The 17,273-nt window shown below is 44.8% G+C and overlaps 1 protein-coding gene across 6 annotated transcripts in view; it reads right to left on the bottom strand.

Annotated features, from left to right (window-relative positions):
• The window catches only part of FGGY (FGGY carbohydrate kinase domain containing), a 127,195-nt gene extending 110,429 nt beyond the window's left edge, over positions 1-16,766 (bottom strand). The window contains exons 1-5 of one of the 6 annotated variants that reach the window (XM_066192914.1): positions 16,663-16,758; positions 10,370-10,492; positions 6,242-6,454; positions 4,327-4,438; positions 2,334-2,485 (exon numbers count right to left, since the gene is read on the bottom strand). In XM_066192914.1, coding sequence (XP_066049011.1) covers positions 2,334-2,485; positions 4,327-4,438; positions 6,242-6,442 — 465 coding nt within the window. In that variant the 5' untranslated portion in view covers positions 6,443-6,454; positions 10,370-10,492; positions 16,663-16,758. Of the gene's footprint in view, positions 1-2,333; positions 2,486-4,326; positions 4,439-6,241; positions 6,458-10,369; positions 10,493-11,507; positions 11,936-16,662 lie in introns of those variants that run through there. The other 5 variants (XM_066192913.1, XM_066192910.1, XM_066192915.1 and 2 more) reach the window with 5 other exon arrangements.
• Positions 16,767-17,273: the final 507 nt, after the last annotated feature.

The following is a 17,273-nucleotide window of genomic DNA, read 5'->3' as shown; positions in this document are numbered from 1 at the left end:
GGAACACACCGTGTAAAACTTTCCCAGGCAGTAACCAGGTCAAACCAGGTACAGAGCACTCATTTTCTGAACACCAGCTGTCATAATTAAGTAGAACCACAATGGGAATTTCAGTTTCAACTTTGCAAAGCCCTCAGATAGTTGAAAAAGATAGAACAAAACTAAAATGTGTCTTTCTACCTGCTAATCTTGCAGCTCTCCCATCGGATTTAGCTTCCTTTTTCCTCGCTTGTGTTTTATCACTAGCTTAAGAAATAATCCTGTAGTCAGAATATAAAGTATATTTTCCCTGTGGTGTGTGAGCTAGATCAAAATCTCACTCTGCCATTGGGAAATACACTAAACACAGAAAATAAAAATTATACGACTCAAAAAACAGGGAGAACACATTCACTACCATCCTACAAGTATTTTTCCTGACCATCCCTGTAATGCCTGTGTCACAGTTTATTGATATACAAAATACTGATAACAAAGAATCTGAAGAGATTTAAATAATTTGTATTCGTAGCCCAGTTCAGGACAGTTCACTGAGAAACAACAGATGTGGAAACTGCTGTTGTAGGGTTCATCTGAACAACCTGACATTCAAAGTTATTGCAAGATTTGCCTTCCTTGGCAAAAAGTGAGGATACTTTCATTACATGAGGCTGAGTTTGAGCTGTCAGAGGCCAGTGTGACCCTTTGCTGACAGCCCTGATGTCAGGTAAGCCAGGGATGCATTACTGCGCCTGGCACTGCAAATAAACCCTCCCTCTTCATTTAATTCCTTTCCCCCTCCTACTTTGCAAGGAGTAGAGAAGCAGTAAAACCACTCAATCCCACACCTCTCCAGAGCTGAAGGGTTTAACCAAATCTCAGCAGATTACAGCCCACTCCAGGATAATTTACTGCTCCTGAGCAGCTGAGGTGCTGCTGTGGGTGCTGAGGCGCCCGAGTAAAGCAGGGCAAGCTTAAGCAGTTTAATGGTGAGTCATGCCCAGAGCACTCAGGATGAAGGAATTGTCCCGTGGGCAGCTCAGCAGGCAGACACTGAGGTAAAAAACCCTCTCTTAAGGACAATAATCTCCTTAGCTGGTATGTCAGGAGCTGAAAAGGAAGCCCTGCTGTGTACCACCACCCTTCTGAGGAAATCCCTGCTGCTGGCGGGCACCTGGGGTCAGGAGAATCCTGTGTCCCACCACTGGCTCCTGGAGGGAACAAGCCCTGCAGTGCTCTCCCCTTCACACCACAGCAATCATGCACCGGGCTCTGAGGTCACAGCAGACTCACACCTCCACGTGACCACATTCGGATACCCCATAATCTGGATTTCCTGAGCAGACAGGTACTGATATCCCAGACCTTGCAATATAAAAACGCTTTAAATGCAAAGGATTCATTTAATGTTTTTACAGTTTACACTTGATTATTTGTAAAATGACTGATGTATGATACTCATAGCTCGAGAAGGGAAGAACTAGTAAATGGATATTCATATTTCATTATCAACATTCATTACCCTCTATTACCATTAATCTGTCAGTACCTGCTTCTACCAGTTAATTCCTTTGACTCTCCCCAGCCTGCACCTTGTTACCATCTAACGTCTCATGTCTGAAAGGACAGGAGAATTTGGCTGCTTGAAACTGGCAGCAAGTAATTTACATCAGGGCTTTGTTGAAATGACAGCGAGCATCATTGAGGCCAAATGTAAAAAGCCAGGCTGGAGGAGGTTATAAAAATTTCAAGTGGCAAGTGTGTCTCCTTTTATCTGACAGTTGTTTTTAAGGGGCCATAGGTCATTGTAACACACCAAGTTTAAACACAGGAGACAGAGGTAGAGCTCCACATTACACACAGGGCACCTTCCCTCTACACATGGTTTATTCCTACTGATGGGACAGAGCTGAACTGAAGCTGCAAGTGGAGAGTTCCTCCTCCAGCAGCCAAGGCCATCACACCCTGCACTGCTGGATGCCTCAAAGGCCCTCCCCTGGCACTCCAGGCTCCAGCTGCAGTAGGAAATACACCTCCATAGCTAAATCCTAGGATACTTCATTTATTATCTGTACCTCTATTTGTATGTATACCTAATCTTAGATAAGGAAGGAAAATGGAATGTTTCTCTCAGGGAACATTCCATTTCAGTAAAATCAAACACATTTACACGAAATCGAGAATAAGAAAGAACCTCAAAACGTTTAAATCACAACTTCAGCCTGACCTTACTCTGCACACCTTGGCGTTCAGCACTGAGACTGAAGACTTTTGGTTTAGAAATCCCATTCTCGGGAATTAACAAGGGCACTAATCACTAGTAAAAACGCACCTGGAGTGTCAAATGTACTCACTTCCTTTATCCAGAGCAGTTTAGGTGGCTGCATTTCCACAGACATGGCTCCCCCTACGTAGTTCAGAACTCTGTGCTGGGTTGCATTGATGCGCTGGACTTGGTTCACTGCACGATGGTCCATCCACATGATCACATTCCTATGGTTCTGTCCTTGGGGGGAGAAACAGAAAAAAGAGTTATTTTAACTCTGGGTTAACCCCAGCTCAAGTTACTACCTTGTAAGTTACTAGGCTCTAAACTGCTTCACACTTTCACTTCTACCCTGAAAACTCAAATTCTATTTGTGTTAATAATTCACAGTGGATATCTAAAAATAAAATTTTAGCCCTCTGAGCCAACTTCAGGACATGCTGAGCACTGCGAATGCTGACTGAAACCAGTCAGGCTTGGGAGCATTCAAGAGCTGTGAAACACCATGTTCTCTTGCATTTCATTCATGGAACCCCAACTTCCTGACAAAGTTCACGGATTTAGTTAAAAATATCAAGGAACATTTTGGGGACCAAAAACTAAAATGTGACAAAATCTGACCAATTATGTTGTGAATTGAAATTAAGTCAATTAACAAGGGCACTAATCATATAGTGCCCTTGTTAATTGACTTAATTTAAATTGACTTGTTAATCATATTAGGGATTCTCTTTCCTCTTCTATGGTCATGAGAAGAACCACCCTAATTCCTTTCTGAAATACTGTTTCGAGGGGTGTAATTTGCTGAAATGCTTTTCTTTTGGATGTGCAAGGAAAAAGCATTTGGCAAGTCTGCATCACACACAAATGAGAACAGAAAGCAAAGAACATTTTATCCAAATTAACCTCCAGAGGACCTGCCAGACAGAGAGAACAGTAATCCAGGTGACACTGCAGATTCCTCTCTGGCTAAGTACACTGCACACTCCACAGCCACTCAAGCATCATCTTGAAACCATAGTCCAAAACAAGGCAGAAATGTGAGGCACATCAATATTTCTAAAATGGATTGAAATACAACTCAGAACTGTGAAACTGCCACCACTGCAAGACTCTTCACAGCATTACAGTATTGAGTGAATTCTTGTCTTGTCGTTTAGCACCACCACTGTGCAAACCCAGAGTTCTCGGGGATATCAGAGCACAAAAAATGAGAACTGAATTTGACTCAGTAGACCCAAAATAGCCCCAGACATCATTAGGCATTGAAAAGATTATAAGAGACTCTCAAACTGAAAAATAAATAATCTGATCTAAATTTAGAGAAGGACATTTTGGGGGCAAAGCTGGTTTTTTGAAAAGGATAGGAGGAGATGACAAACATATCTGAGAATAGAAAGGGAACATACACAGAATTATGATTACGTCTCTGTAACTACTGATACAGCACACACCTAATCTTAAGTGGGATTCACTGGGTAAAAGAAGTGCAGCACAGACTTTTTGTGAGTCTTCTGAATCATCTACCCAAAACTTAATAGAAACCCCCAGATTTTTAGAAAAAGGTCACAGACTGTTTCTGAAGTTTAGCACTCTCCTAGACAAAGACAGAACACCAGTGTAATAAAATACACAAACTGAACTTCTTGCCTGCAGCTCCGTGACAGAGCAAGCAGTTAGACTACACTAACACTAACATTTTTAACATTCCTTTAGCCAGTGTGGATGGGCATTTATACACACTATAAAAGCCATGATCAGTACAGGCTGAAGGAGAAGAAAACATGCAGAAAAGAAAAATGATCACAGATTTCCCTACAAAGCAATTTCTCAGAGCCAAGATGAATGAATGTCATCTTGGGATGCCAAATATTTAACCAAACAGTAAGTAATTCTCAGATTTAATTTTGCAGTAAAATTAAAGCAGTAAAACCAGGGCAAAAATCCTCTTATAAAAAAGTTTGTGTCATCTCCATCTCCAAGCGTCAGCCCCACCACCTGGCATTCGGAGGACGTGGAAAGTTCCCTCCCATCAGAGGTAAAACTCACACAGCAACACCACGTTTTGTGTGGAGCCCTACCTTCAGAGTTGACTGCCAAAGGCTGGAACTGTTTATCCACCACAACAAGGGAACAGGTAGCATCAAACCCAAGCCCTCGGATCCGGCTGGCATCTACTCCACGGACAACTTCCTGAAAATACACAAAACACACAGGGATACAAACATATCCATGCGTGTGCAAGTGCCATGTGAACTAGTGAGTATACAAAATGAGCTACAACTTAGCTCAAATCCTGAAATTTCCTAAATTCGGTGTTCTTTAAAACTTTGGATCGTAAACACATCAAATCACCAGAAATTCTTTGTATTTCAAATCTGAAGAGGTCTTTATCCACTGTCCTGAATAAAAGCAGGAAGCACAAAAATATCGGTAAATAAAGGTAGCAGAAAACCTGCAATGTTGATTTTCTCTCTTTTCTAAAGCTTGGAGCTGAGCTGGACATGAAACATGAACCAGGATTAGGACCAAGTGTTTCCATCAGTTACTTCACTGACTTCCTGCCTGTGGAAGCAACAACCTTCCAGAATGGCTTTGGTAATACTGTGTTTGTCTTGCAATACTGAAAGGTACCAAAACTAAAGTTGGTCAGAATCTGTAGCCATGATAACATCTCTGCAATGCACACCTTTACTCAGCTACCAAGAGTGTGAATAGCACACTTTTTGGAAGGTTTTCAGAAAAAAAAAAAAAACAACAAGCCATTGCCCCAAAATGCCTGAACTTCATGGCTTCCAGCAGCACTGGAAAAAAAAACACAACACCCACAAGGATTAAGTGCCAAATGAGGTTGCAAGACACCTAAAATGTAGCACGGTAATAAATTGCCACTTCTCAGCAACAATAAAAATATCATTATTTTAATTAGTACTATAAGGAAAGACTTTCAGTAGACTTGCACAGTGCCAGCCTCTTACTGGCTCTGTAAAACTGCAGTTTCTCAGACCATTTTATTGCTTAAATATAAGAGATTGCATTTAAAGAGGTCCAGAGCAAGAGCAAAGCCACTCAGACAGAGAAAAATCAAATAAGCAGAGGAAGACTTGCTCTGCTTTAACGTCTGTTCTTCCCTCTCACTCCTGTCACTCCCTTCTTTTCCTTCCATCCACTCACCTTCTCCATCTCAGGGCATTTCTGCAGAGCCAAGCTCATTAATGTTTGAAAAGGCTGATCAATAACAAGACAATGGGTGAACAGTCCATCTGCAAATTACCAAGCGCATCATGAATATTTAAAAAGCCAACCTTAGAACATGCAGCAGGCAGGGGCTGTAGCGAGGAAGACGAAATGGCCTCTGTGTGCACTGCAAGCAAGGTCTCTAATTTACCTTTATCTCCAGCATGTACAGGCAGAGCCCTGGATCGGAGGGTAAATTTTCCCCTGTAGTAAAGTCTATTTCAATCTGGTTTTATGCTTGGTACTATCCAAAGACATTTATTATTTATTTTGGTCTTATAATACTGGATCCTCTTATAATGAGGATAACAAGTGTTACTTTAGGGGCCATCCACAAACCAGATTACAATTTCTTTTCAATAAATTCTCCTTTATGACTTCAAAGCAGCCCAATGCACACCTCTAGGTAAATGCACTGCCAGGTTCTGAGCAACCTTGACTCCTCCAAGAACTATCTCGTGGGTAGAGCATACAGCAGCTAAACAAAGCTCACAGATGTGAGACCTGAAAGCAGTGGGTAAATCCTCCCTCTGCAATAACAGCACAAAGAAAGGTCTTTCATCCCATTTGCAGTTGTAGCATGTGGGGTTTTTTTTCACTCTGGCCTTCAACTCCTCACCAGTAAAACAGAGATTTGTGATGCTGCATCAGCCTCAAGGTGCCTTTAATGCACAAGGGTGCTCACATGTTACGCAGCACGAACAGACCCGCTTTGCAGAGCCACCTGCAACACAAATCCTTCATTTTGTCCTTGCCCACCTTTGTGACCGAGCAGCAGGCAGCCCAGATGTCTGCAGAGGACTGCTCATAGTGGTCTGGCCGGGGCTCCCAGACCTGGATGGGTCGTTCTGCGTGTGCCACCAGCGTCCCAAACCCGTCCACCAGAGCCGCGCGAACGCTGGCCGAGCCCACGTCAACCCCAACATAGTACTGCACTGCACTCTGCTTCTCACCAGGCATGTTTAATAAAACCTGCTGAGGGAAAAGAAACAAAAGGGGTTAAAAGCAGATAAAACGACTGATGGGAAAAGCGCCAAGAGTTGCTGCCTCCCATCTAGACAAACATCCCACCCGTGGTGCGATGCTGGTAATTATAAAGTAACTACGTGACAATCAGGTACACGTTACCCAGAGGAAAAAAAAAGAATAAATAAAGTTAAGTTTTCAAGAGCTCTCCACCATCAATTCACACCACTTTAAAGACTCAGAAAATAATTTTCTGAAAATGTGTTGAGCCATGAGAGCATGGTGTGAAATCTGCCTACTCTGACATCCTACAAGAACAAAGTGAGGTTAAGTTAATTGCTTTAATTATTCACAATGAGTTGCTTATTTCACTATATTAAGTTTAACTATTTGACATTTAATACAGTGACAAATTCACTGTTCCTTATTTCTCACAGTTTGTTCTTAATTAATAGTTAACATTTCCATTTTAATCAAGCTGTGAGAATGCTAAGTAAGAGCTGGTAGAAGTATTTGAAACGTCAGACATGTACCACGTTTAGTGCTTGTATGAACCTTTTACATCTCTGAAACACGTGAAACTCAGCTGACACATGGCTTCTGATACAGAGAAAATGAATGGATAAATTGGCATTTAAAACATATGGTATTTACAGAGCATCAAAATGGCTCTACTTAAAAACAGCCCACTTTTCCTAAAGAAGTGACCTGGATAATTTCTGGATATGGAAGATGGGGTGGTTAGAAGGAGGAGCATAGGCAAAGGGGGAAAGATTTGGAAAGATTATTCACATTTCAAACCAACGTTTTTTTCTTTTCTTTTAATAATAACACTGAGTACAGGTCAAGATCTACTGGCACAATGTAGGTGTCTTTCACATCCACGGCTGGCTTGTAACCACTGCTGCTGATGGATATCACAAATCTATAATCACTGAGGGTTAGAGGCAGCAGCTGAAATAGAGCAGAAAAAAAGAAGCTCCCTATCGCAGAAAACTCCAATTTTGGATAAAAATTAATTAGGGCAAAGTTCCATTTGAACTGAAAATGGCACAAAACAACACCTTGGCTGAAGAAACCAACTGAGGCTCCCCTTCCTCCCACCTCTTAAACAGCTCATGGAAATGTGGTCAGTCTGTGGAGATCTGTTATCAAACAATCATTTTGTCCTGCTTCAATCTGGCACCTCCTGCCCAGACCCCCCTGCTGGGTCCAGGGCTCATGGTTTTGTTCTTTGCTCGGCCAGCATGAGGGAGTTCTTCTGTCCCTGGTGCAGACCAAAGCAGTCACCACACCACAGTCTGCTCACACCGTGCAGGGTCACCGGAGTAGCTGCACAGATCATCGGCTACTACTAATGTCAGAAAGTAGAAAAAACTCCAAGCTATAGAGCATACTGTGGTCCTGCTGGAAATCCTGGCTGCTGCCTCCCAGCATGCTGGTCCTGCCCAGCAGATTAGGTGCAACACACACTAATCTCGTTAAGCAAGGTCATGTGTCCAAGCGATGAGCAATCAGCTAAAAATAATGGTGTGCCATGAGTCTAACACCTAGGAATATTGGCAAGAAAGGCTGCTTGATTTTCTTGGCCCTGGCTCTGTGACCTGGTCAGAGGAACAAAAGCCAATCCCTCTGCCAGAGAGGACAGCTCTGCCGCTACGGGTGATTAATACTGCATCTGTCACCTGGGGGGTGACAGCACTCAGCTTCTCCCTCTTAGCCCTCAGCTGGAAAAGCAGTTCTAAGACATTCTTTTCAACATGATCTTTACTTCTTAATTTTGCGCTCCACCTCCCCAAAGCTCCAAAGGCTGGCTGCAGGTGCTGCAAGTTCCCTGTGAGAAATTTTACTACAAAGGCATTGCATAATACTGTTCCTGATACTATCGCACGAATTTCCCTGTTTTCCCCCTATTTCGGCTCTGCCTTTAGCTGCTGACTCATAAAAAGTTGAGAATAAACCACAAGCTGCAAACCAGATTCTTTTTTTTAAACACGGGCAAATCCTTCTTACTTGCTTTTCACAAAATACAAATAGCAAAAGGAGTATTTTATATCCTGCCTCCTGCTCGCACACACAATATTAGTCCAAATTTCTCTTCCTTGTATGGCAGTCTTGATTTTAGCTCATTAATGTGTTTTTGCTACTTAGAGAACAAGCTTAGCAGATGTTAGAGAATTAAGCTCACAGTACCTCCTACTCAGCACTTGAAATTATGGCTTTGCATTGGATTCTTCCCACAAACATTTGAAACCTGGAACCCAATCTGCCCATGTAATGTTTACTTTCCATTTTTTTTCCTTACTAAGCAACCAGGATGTGCCTGTGTGAGTGACTGGGCAGGAAGCAGAGTTTGTTTATGTGCTGGAGCAGTGCATATCAGCCTTTGCACATCCACCAGTTTACTGCTGTCAATCAGTGGGAACAGGAAAGAGTTAAGTGACAGTACAAAACCAAGAACCCCAAACCAATTTTAACTGGTCTCTTTCTGAATAAGGCTCACCTGATTCACGAAGCAGCACTTAACATCTCATGCAACAAAAGGCTAAAAGTAAAGATTAATCCTTTTTCAAGAACAGCAAGCACTAAGTTACAGAGGCTGTTCAAAGTAAAGTGTCTCTGCAACAGGATCTGATCTGCTTGCAAAAACATAATTCGATGCCAAGGGTTTTTTTGGAATACCAAACACTTGGTATGCCACCTACTTATCAACCCATCCACAAAAAGCACTCTTATCTCTAGGTCATAAATGTCAGCAATTATGGACTCTGCCCTAGGGTATTTCTTGAGAACCTAAGAACTCAGCAGAGAAGTTGGTGGAAAATATTTAGCCAAAGTACAGTGATAAGAATTTTAAAGAGGAATGTTGTCATTCTGTTTTGCTTCCAGAAGATTCCTTTGGTACAAGAGGAAGCTCCAAATCAGAGCTGAAGGGACTCTTTAATGGAGTTCAGGGGTAGCAGAAGGTCCCTGCACGAGCTTCTTGCTTTGGAATTTGGACACCAACATTCATCACCATGTGAAAAGAAAACTGTAGGGCAAATAAAACCATGGTTTGGATTTATCTGCTGGATTCATAGCTTCTGCAGGCAATACAATCAGGAGGAAAAACTGAACCAGAAAAATGACTGAAATAAAATGTCCTAAAAGTCCAGTCAGACAGGTCAGTTCATCAAGCACAATATTCCTAACATGACACAAAAACATTTTATGCATGGATGATGCATGTTCATGACTTCCAAGGGGTGGAAGGTAGTGGAGATAGTACCTTCTAAATCCCTGAAGTATCTAAACTCAGGAAGCCTGGCTCCTCGCAGCCAAGAAAAAAGGCCTCCAGAACTTCAGTACAGCTTTGTCTGTCCACTGCAGAATTCAAGCCTCATATTTCCAACTTATTATTTGATTTTGCAAACAGGAGAGGGCCAAAGGAAAAAAGTAAAACTAAAAGACATGTCCAGCTTGACGGTGTTAATCCATGACTGTAACTGCTAAGTCAGGACAAGAAGCCAAAATTCCATCCAAGCACTAAACCAGCAATGGCCTCTTTCTCTGCAAATCACAGCAGGGACAGAATGGCTTTTCAAACAAGCATTTATGATCAAAAGGCTACAGCATATTATAAATATTTATATGGCCCATTAAATAATAGTCTGTATAAATATTATTCAAAATGTGCATGCTGGAAACCACAGACTTCCCAGTTTATCCTTATACAAATGTGTTAGTTTTCCCACATAGGCAATGAAGAAAGAAAAAGGAGGGGTGAACCTCAGTTACAAAAATATATTAAAAAAAAAAAAAAAAAAAAGAAAATCCTTAACATTATTTACTTAAATTTGAAAGGAATGAGTAAGTAACCAGATGAGTTTTTCATGAGCACTGTTAGACTAGCCTGTCCCACTTTACCTCACAGTTACTGACCTGCCAGGACGTACCTTTCTGTTAAAGCCACGGTGCAGGAGGGGCTGAACTCTCACACCAACACAGGCCCAAGCTCAGCACAAGCTTTCAGCAGCAGCAATTTAGACTTCGTGATGCTGTGTGCTGAAACACAAGGAATTAGGAAGGACTGGCATGTCTGTTTTAAACTTTGATCTTTGGAACGCTGCGGGCTGCCCGGACCCGGCGATTGTGGATAAACAGTGTGTTTTTAGTAGTGCAGCTGTGCTTTTCTACGGGTTACCAAGAAAAAGATTAACAGGCTCAAATTAGGCTTCGTAAGCTTCATGTGAAAAGATCTAAACATGCTAAAGAAAAAGCTGCTTTTCAGTTGTAGAAAGGACACAAACCAAAACAAGCCTTTTCGACATGATAATGGAAATTCAGCACTTTGTTGGCTTGCTAGAGTTAAGTAACCAATGCAAGTGGTGGTGGTAGAGCGGCAGTATCTCCTCGAAGACAGTGAACCCCCTTTCCTCTTCCAGCTTCTGTAATTCCTGTTTGAATGTGGAAAGAGAAAGGAGGCACATGTCTGTGTGGGAGAGCAGGAGCAGATGGGGAATGCTAACGCTGTGGTGAAGGGCAATACTAATTTAGAAAATATCCTTAAATGCCCAAGGGACTGTGCTATAACTATCAACAAGCATTTATTTGTCAGCTACCCCACAGCAAACAAAACAAACACAAGGAACAAAAGCACACCTCACCTCCCCTTTGGCCTTCCCCAAACAGAAACACGTACCTGCAGGAACTCTGTCTTAGGAATGTGAGGACTGTGTTAACAGGAACAAAAGTGGAATAAATAAAAATGGAGCTGGGGAAAATATGTTTCTTCACTGAAAACCAAGCACCCCAAGATTCTTTCATCAGTTCTCTGGTGCATTCTGTGAAGCCTTCTCACATCTTACAAAGAAAAACAGCTTCAAGTAGTGGAAGATTTCAGTAGTAGGATCCAACCCTGACTCCAATCCTATAATATTTAGATTGTTCCATCAAAACCTTCCTAACTGTCCCCCTAACATTGTAATGCAGTATCAATAAATCCCAGCTAGGCAGGACTGAAAATATTCTACTATTTTCTAGTATCTCCTCTTCTCTCTATAAATAATTCACTACATACTAATTTGCTGTAATGTCTCTCCAGATCTTTCTTCTTCCCCTTGCTTTCAGTGTCCAAGACAAAGTCATTACTTCATTGCTGCCCTCTGCCCTCTAATTCTATCTTTTGGATTTTAAATACTTTCAGGCCAAACTACTTCCACCTGCTCAGATACAAAGCAAGGCGTATTCACGTTTATTCTGGTGTAACCAGTAAGTGGAGAAGTGAAAATGACTGAATTATTCTAAGAAATCAGATCCAAAAATTATTTCTTTTCAGCTTCTACTGCCTATCTAGTTATCTCACTCAGGAACAGCAGGAGGATGTCAGCATGACCAGTGTCAGTAAATACCAATCTCTTACATGTACAGCAGAGTTGGTTTTCTCTATATTCTGCTCGAGAAGAGTTTGTACTACACAGAAGAATTATCTGCTCTGCTTCCAGTTCCTGTCTTCAGCTCACACAGGCAGACACAGCCTGTGGTGCTGATGATCAAATAGGAGCAATGGCATTCTGGCCCCTGATTAAAGAGCAGAGCATGGCTGTGCTGGGTCAGATGAAAGGTCCAATTAGCCCAGGATCCTCCACAAAAAGCAGAAGCTGTAAGAAAAGCATATGCCTGCCCTTTTCATCCAGCAGTACTTCCCCAGGACACCTTTCCTCCTGCTATCTATAGTAAAGGCACTTCCTGAGCCAGAAATTTTATCTTTAGGATTAGCAGACCTTGAAGGCTTTTTCATCTCTAAATCTGTGCTCCTTCTGAATCCAGGGAAACTTTTCTAACTGCAAACTACTGTGGTAACGAGTTATAAAGTTCTGTGTAAACAGTGCAAGAAAAAGACCTTTGGTTTGCTCTGAGCATGCCACCTGCTAGTTTTGTTTGATGTGTCTGAGTTCCTGAGCTAGAGGAGACATTAAGCAATTGCTGTGTATTTACTTTCTCCATGCAGTCATGATTCCATCACATTCTGAATCACCCCCAAAGGCCTCACAGCAGCTATCCACAGACCGCGGGTATTGTGCTGAACTCACAATCTCTACACGGTCAGGTAAGACAAAAATTATTTTCTTGCTCTTACTGCTCATGGATGTGGCAGCAACACGAGTACCACAACACACTGCAGTAGTTAGTGCTAATAAACAGCAAGAAGTAACGCCAAGGCCACTTTGGGCAAGTGGAGATACTGCTCAGAGATGCTGTAGTAGGAAAACAATGTGTTGGTGTCAGGTGAGAGGCGCTGCTCAGGAGCACGGAACTGGCCACGGATTTCCAGCTTCAGGCAGGTCCCAAAACACTGGCCTCAAAACAGAGGGATCCAGGAGCTCCTTCCAACTACGTGCTTGGAGAAGACTTGGGCCTGCTGCTCACCCTGGTTTCCCCTGGCCCCGCCGAGGTTGCTGCTCGCCCCGGCGGGCTCCGCAGGGCAGCAGCACGAGGCCCACGCCGAGCACACCCGGCCGGCCCGGTGTTCCCCGGGCTGGAACTCTGCCACGCAAAGGAAACAAGTGCAGCTCCCCCTGCTCCAGGGCTCACCTAACCCCGGGAACAGCAGGAAACAGCTGCGGAGAGGAGCTCTCAGGAAAAAGGAAGGCTGAGAAAAGGGCTCTGAGAACACACAACAGCAGATGAGAAGACACAGCCTTCTGGGGAAAACCAACAGCTCCAATTCCCTCCGGAGCTCTCTGGGCCCTGCTGGGACAGGGCCATCACTTCAAAAGCAGGGTCTGATCCCGCATCCATCAGTGGCAACCTCCCAGCCATTATCCGGAGCTCAGGACTAAACCTCTGACGCTCGTGAACATCACAGGTGCACTCAGACAGGAGTTTGAACATTTGCCAAAACCTCCAGTTTGTCCAGCAGAGGAAGTGTTGATCACTTAATGCCAGGACACAATTCCCAGGCAGGAAAACCTAAGGAACCCTTTCTTTTCCCCAGCCTGGCGAGAGCAGGGGATACAACCCACGCACACCACGCTCCTGAGATCCGTTCCCTGCTCTGACGCTGCAGCCGCACACATCCCCAAAGGCCGTGCTAATGACCTGGCACACAGACGTGTCCCAAATGACACTGCAGAATGCCTGAAGCCCTGAAAGAAGACACTATCTTGTTTACATTGACTGAGGGGGGAAAAAATGCCATCTAATTATTACATAAATTCTGGCTGTAGCAGCTTCATGACTAGTTGAAAAGAGGTAACAGGCTCCAAAAATGACTGATGGACCCAAGTGTTTGGATCCACCAGCTTGTCAATCTAATGCTAAGGAAGATCTTTCATATCCCTGTGTCTCTATCACTTTAACCCACTCATGATGGACAGAGAGAATAATCTCTGCTCTTCGCCTCTAAAATTGATTCATGTACTGTGACTTTTTTTTTTCACTCTATGCTATGATGAAAATGCAGAAACAAATAAAAAACCCCTGAACAACCAACAAAACACACACCACAAAAAAAAGCAGTATACTGTAAACGCCGCCTAGCACAATAATGTGAATTTGCAAAATATCTGTTTAACTTATAAAATGTAATTTGGAGGAGAATGCAATTCAAAAGGCACAACTGCAAGTCACACAACAGCTTTAAACCGCATTCCTGCAGCAAACCAGCCTTGGCACCAGGAGCTTCTGTGCAGGGTACCTGGGTAAATACAGCTATTCTGCCACTGTGGATACAAATTAGCCAAGCTAGGGTAATGCTGATACTCTAACTTTAATCCCATCTTTAGATGCCGGTGCTACATCACAGTTGAATCTGGCACTAACCCTGTGATTACGTATCAGCAGATCAGTATAAAAATAATTTGTTCTGAGTTCACAGTTTTATGAAATGATAAAACATCAAAATTAGCATTCTGGCTGAAATCCACTGCATTTCCCATCAAGGCTTACACATTTAAGCAACATCTGAACCAACTGCCTATAATTACTCCTGGCAGATACTGGAGCACTTAGGCCAGCAGTAGATGCAACTGTGAAATAAATTTTTAAAGACATGCTGCAAACCACTTCAAGATGCTCAGCCCAGAAGCAAACATGTGTCCATAAGCCCAATCCACGGTTTATTTTACAGGATTTGTTCACTCTTGCATAGTAAAAGCCTGAGAAGAATGACAGCCCCAAGTAATCTGTCAGTTTAAAATTAAACATTTATTTGGGCTGCAATTCCAAAAACACTCGCCCTGAAGTTCCTGTCACAACTGCTTAAGAGGAAGTGGGGTTGCACATTAGCTTGGGTTAAAAGAAACACTAATTTTGCACAAAACCAGTTATTTATTTATTCAAAAGAACCAACATTTTAAAATGATAATTTAACTGCGAAACACAGAATGGAGTAACAGAAGTGGCTAAGAATACACATAAAAACTTCCTAGCATAGAACTAGTTTATTTAGTCTCTCCTGACACTATAAATTTATTTTTGCCATGATTCTTATGGCTGGGAACAGCTGTCCCTACAAGCAACCAATTCTCTCTGCATTCATCCTCCTATCCCAGACACCCTTCCCAGGAAAAAAGAAGTGCCTCATTTCTTTTTCCATATGCTCATATACATTCCTGAAGGAAAGGGACCATTAACATTACAGAGCTTCCAGAATTTCATTGCTTTTGTATTACATGTAAGTACACTTAGAAAAAAAGTTAATCTCTACTACTTAAGCAAATGGTCTTCCAAGATAAGAAAACACATGAGAATGAAAAACAAGACCACCTTCCCAACAATGTGTCTGCTTACTAGTTTCTAAAAGCCTCTGAGAAGACCAAGCCCTCTCCTCCACTTCCCTGGAATTTGTTTCGTAAGTGTTCTCCAGAGAAGAGCACTGGTGCTAAGTTTATTAAACTTCCTAACAAATCCCAGGCACCTCAGCAGGGAAGGAATCTGCCAAGTTACCAGTTCCTCACTGGTGCAGAGCCCGGCACCGGCAAGTAACACGGCCGTGTTGGAAGGTCCAGAGCCAAGCACGAGTAAATTCCAGCAGGTTCCTGGGGTGTGCTCCGTGTCAGCCCAGAAACTGCTTGGGATCACAGGGGCATGACAAGGAGCCAGGGCTGTGAAGGGGCCGGAAAGGGGAGCTGCACGAGGACGACGGAGGCAGTGGTGGCAGCAGGACAACAGTGCCAGCAGCCCTGTGCCGGAGAGATGAGACTGGAGACTGCATTTATGGAAATCTGGGGATATGGAGGATTAGGCAAGTGTGTGAGTGATGTGCATGTCCCACCTGGCCAGGTCAGGTCACCTGAGCACTGCCCTTTCACAGAATCACAGAATAAGCTGAGCTGGGAAAGGATACTCGAGGATCATCGAGTCCAACTCCTGGACCTGCACAGAACCCCAAGAGTCACACCATGTGCCCCGGAGCATTGTCCAAACGCTCCCTTGAGCTCTGGCAGGTTTGGTTCTGTGACCTTTCCAGGGAGAGCCCGTTCCAGCCCCCAACCACCCTCCGGGGGAAAACCTTTTTCTACTCTCCAACCTCAACCTCCCCTGACACAAGTTCAGGCCATTCCCTCGCGTCCTGTCACTCGGCACCAGGACGAAATCCGTGCGTGCCTCTCCTCTTTCCCTCACCAGGAAGCACATGGGAAGGCGGCCGGGAGGGATAAAGGTGATCCAGCAGCACAGGAGGCACTGGGAGGATCCGTGTGCCCACCCCAGCTCTGGACAGCCCCAAATGCCTCCCCGGGCGCTGGGCACCCCCGGGCTGCCTGGGGGCTGTGAAGGGCAGCCCCGCTGCCACTGACTAACACCGGGAGATACATATGGCCGTGCTGCAGAGAAAGGTCAGAAGAGACAACGCGGGGCAGCCAGAAGCCCGTGAATCCCATCGGCCCCACGAGAAGCAGGCTGTGAGCTGATCCGGAGCGATGTGACCGCTCAGCCCACGCACGGCCGGGGCGCGCCGCACGGGGCCCGCGGCTGCGGCCAGGGGCTGCCAGGGGGAAGGAGGCGGCGCTGGTGATTAAACAACAACAAGAACGCGAGACCTCCTTTCAGAGCGGCGGAATCCGAGCCCTAACGGAGGAGGACGGGATCCTCACGGCGGAGAAGGGGCAGGGACAGGGACAAGGACAAGGACAGGGGCGGGAGGAGCGCTGAGGCAGCGCGCGTTCGCCTGGCCGGGGCGGCCGCGCTGAGGGGCCGGGGCCCGCCGCGCCCTGGCGAGCGCCGTCACTTACTCGTGCAGCCATCACTCACTTGTGCCCCCCGGCAGTGCCCGGGCCGAGCACAGCCCGGCGGGGACGTCCCCTGAGCCCGCCGCTGCCGGGAAAAGCCGCCGGGCTCCCCCAGGCCGGGCCGGCCGCGCCTGCGCCGGGAAGGGGCGGGCGGCGGCCCCGGCGGCGGCTGAGGGACGGCGGCGGCCCGGGCACGGAGTGCGCTCTCGCCCGGGCAGGGAGTGCGCTCTCGCCCGGGCAGGGAATGCGCTCTCGCCCGGCTCTGAACCAGGAACAAGGCGGGGGTTTAGCGCGGTTTGGTAAAGGGCTGATAAATCCTGTTTTCCTAGCCCTGTTGCCCCGTACACGGCTGCGAAATATCGGGGGTCACAGAGGTATTGGAGCGGTGCGAGGAGCCACATGGAGACCACCGAGTAGACAGTGTAGAGGAATAAATGTGTAAAAACATACAGGCAAATAAATATGTGGAAACATATAGGATAAATAAACAGGAAGAATGTCAGGGTTCAGGACATCTCTCACCCTGAGCCTCCTGAAATGTGATGTAAATGCTCCTTAAATGAGTAAAGCTGGGCGGCGAGGCGTGAGTTTGGTTTTCTGCATGGGGTCGCTCT

This window comes from Chamaea fasciata, unplaced genomic scaffold, assembly GCF_029207755.1.
Source record: "Chamaea fasciata isolate MVZ Bird 193981 ecotype frontalis unplaced genomic scaffold, bChaFas1.0.hap1 SCAF_10, whole genome shotgun sequence".
Taxonomy (NCBI): Eukaryota; Metazoa; Chordata; class Aves; order Passeriformes; family Sylviidae; genus Chamaea; species Chamaea fasciata.
Note: the sequence above shows the minus strand (reverse complement) of the source record. Positions and strands in the feature narration are given on the sequence as shown.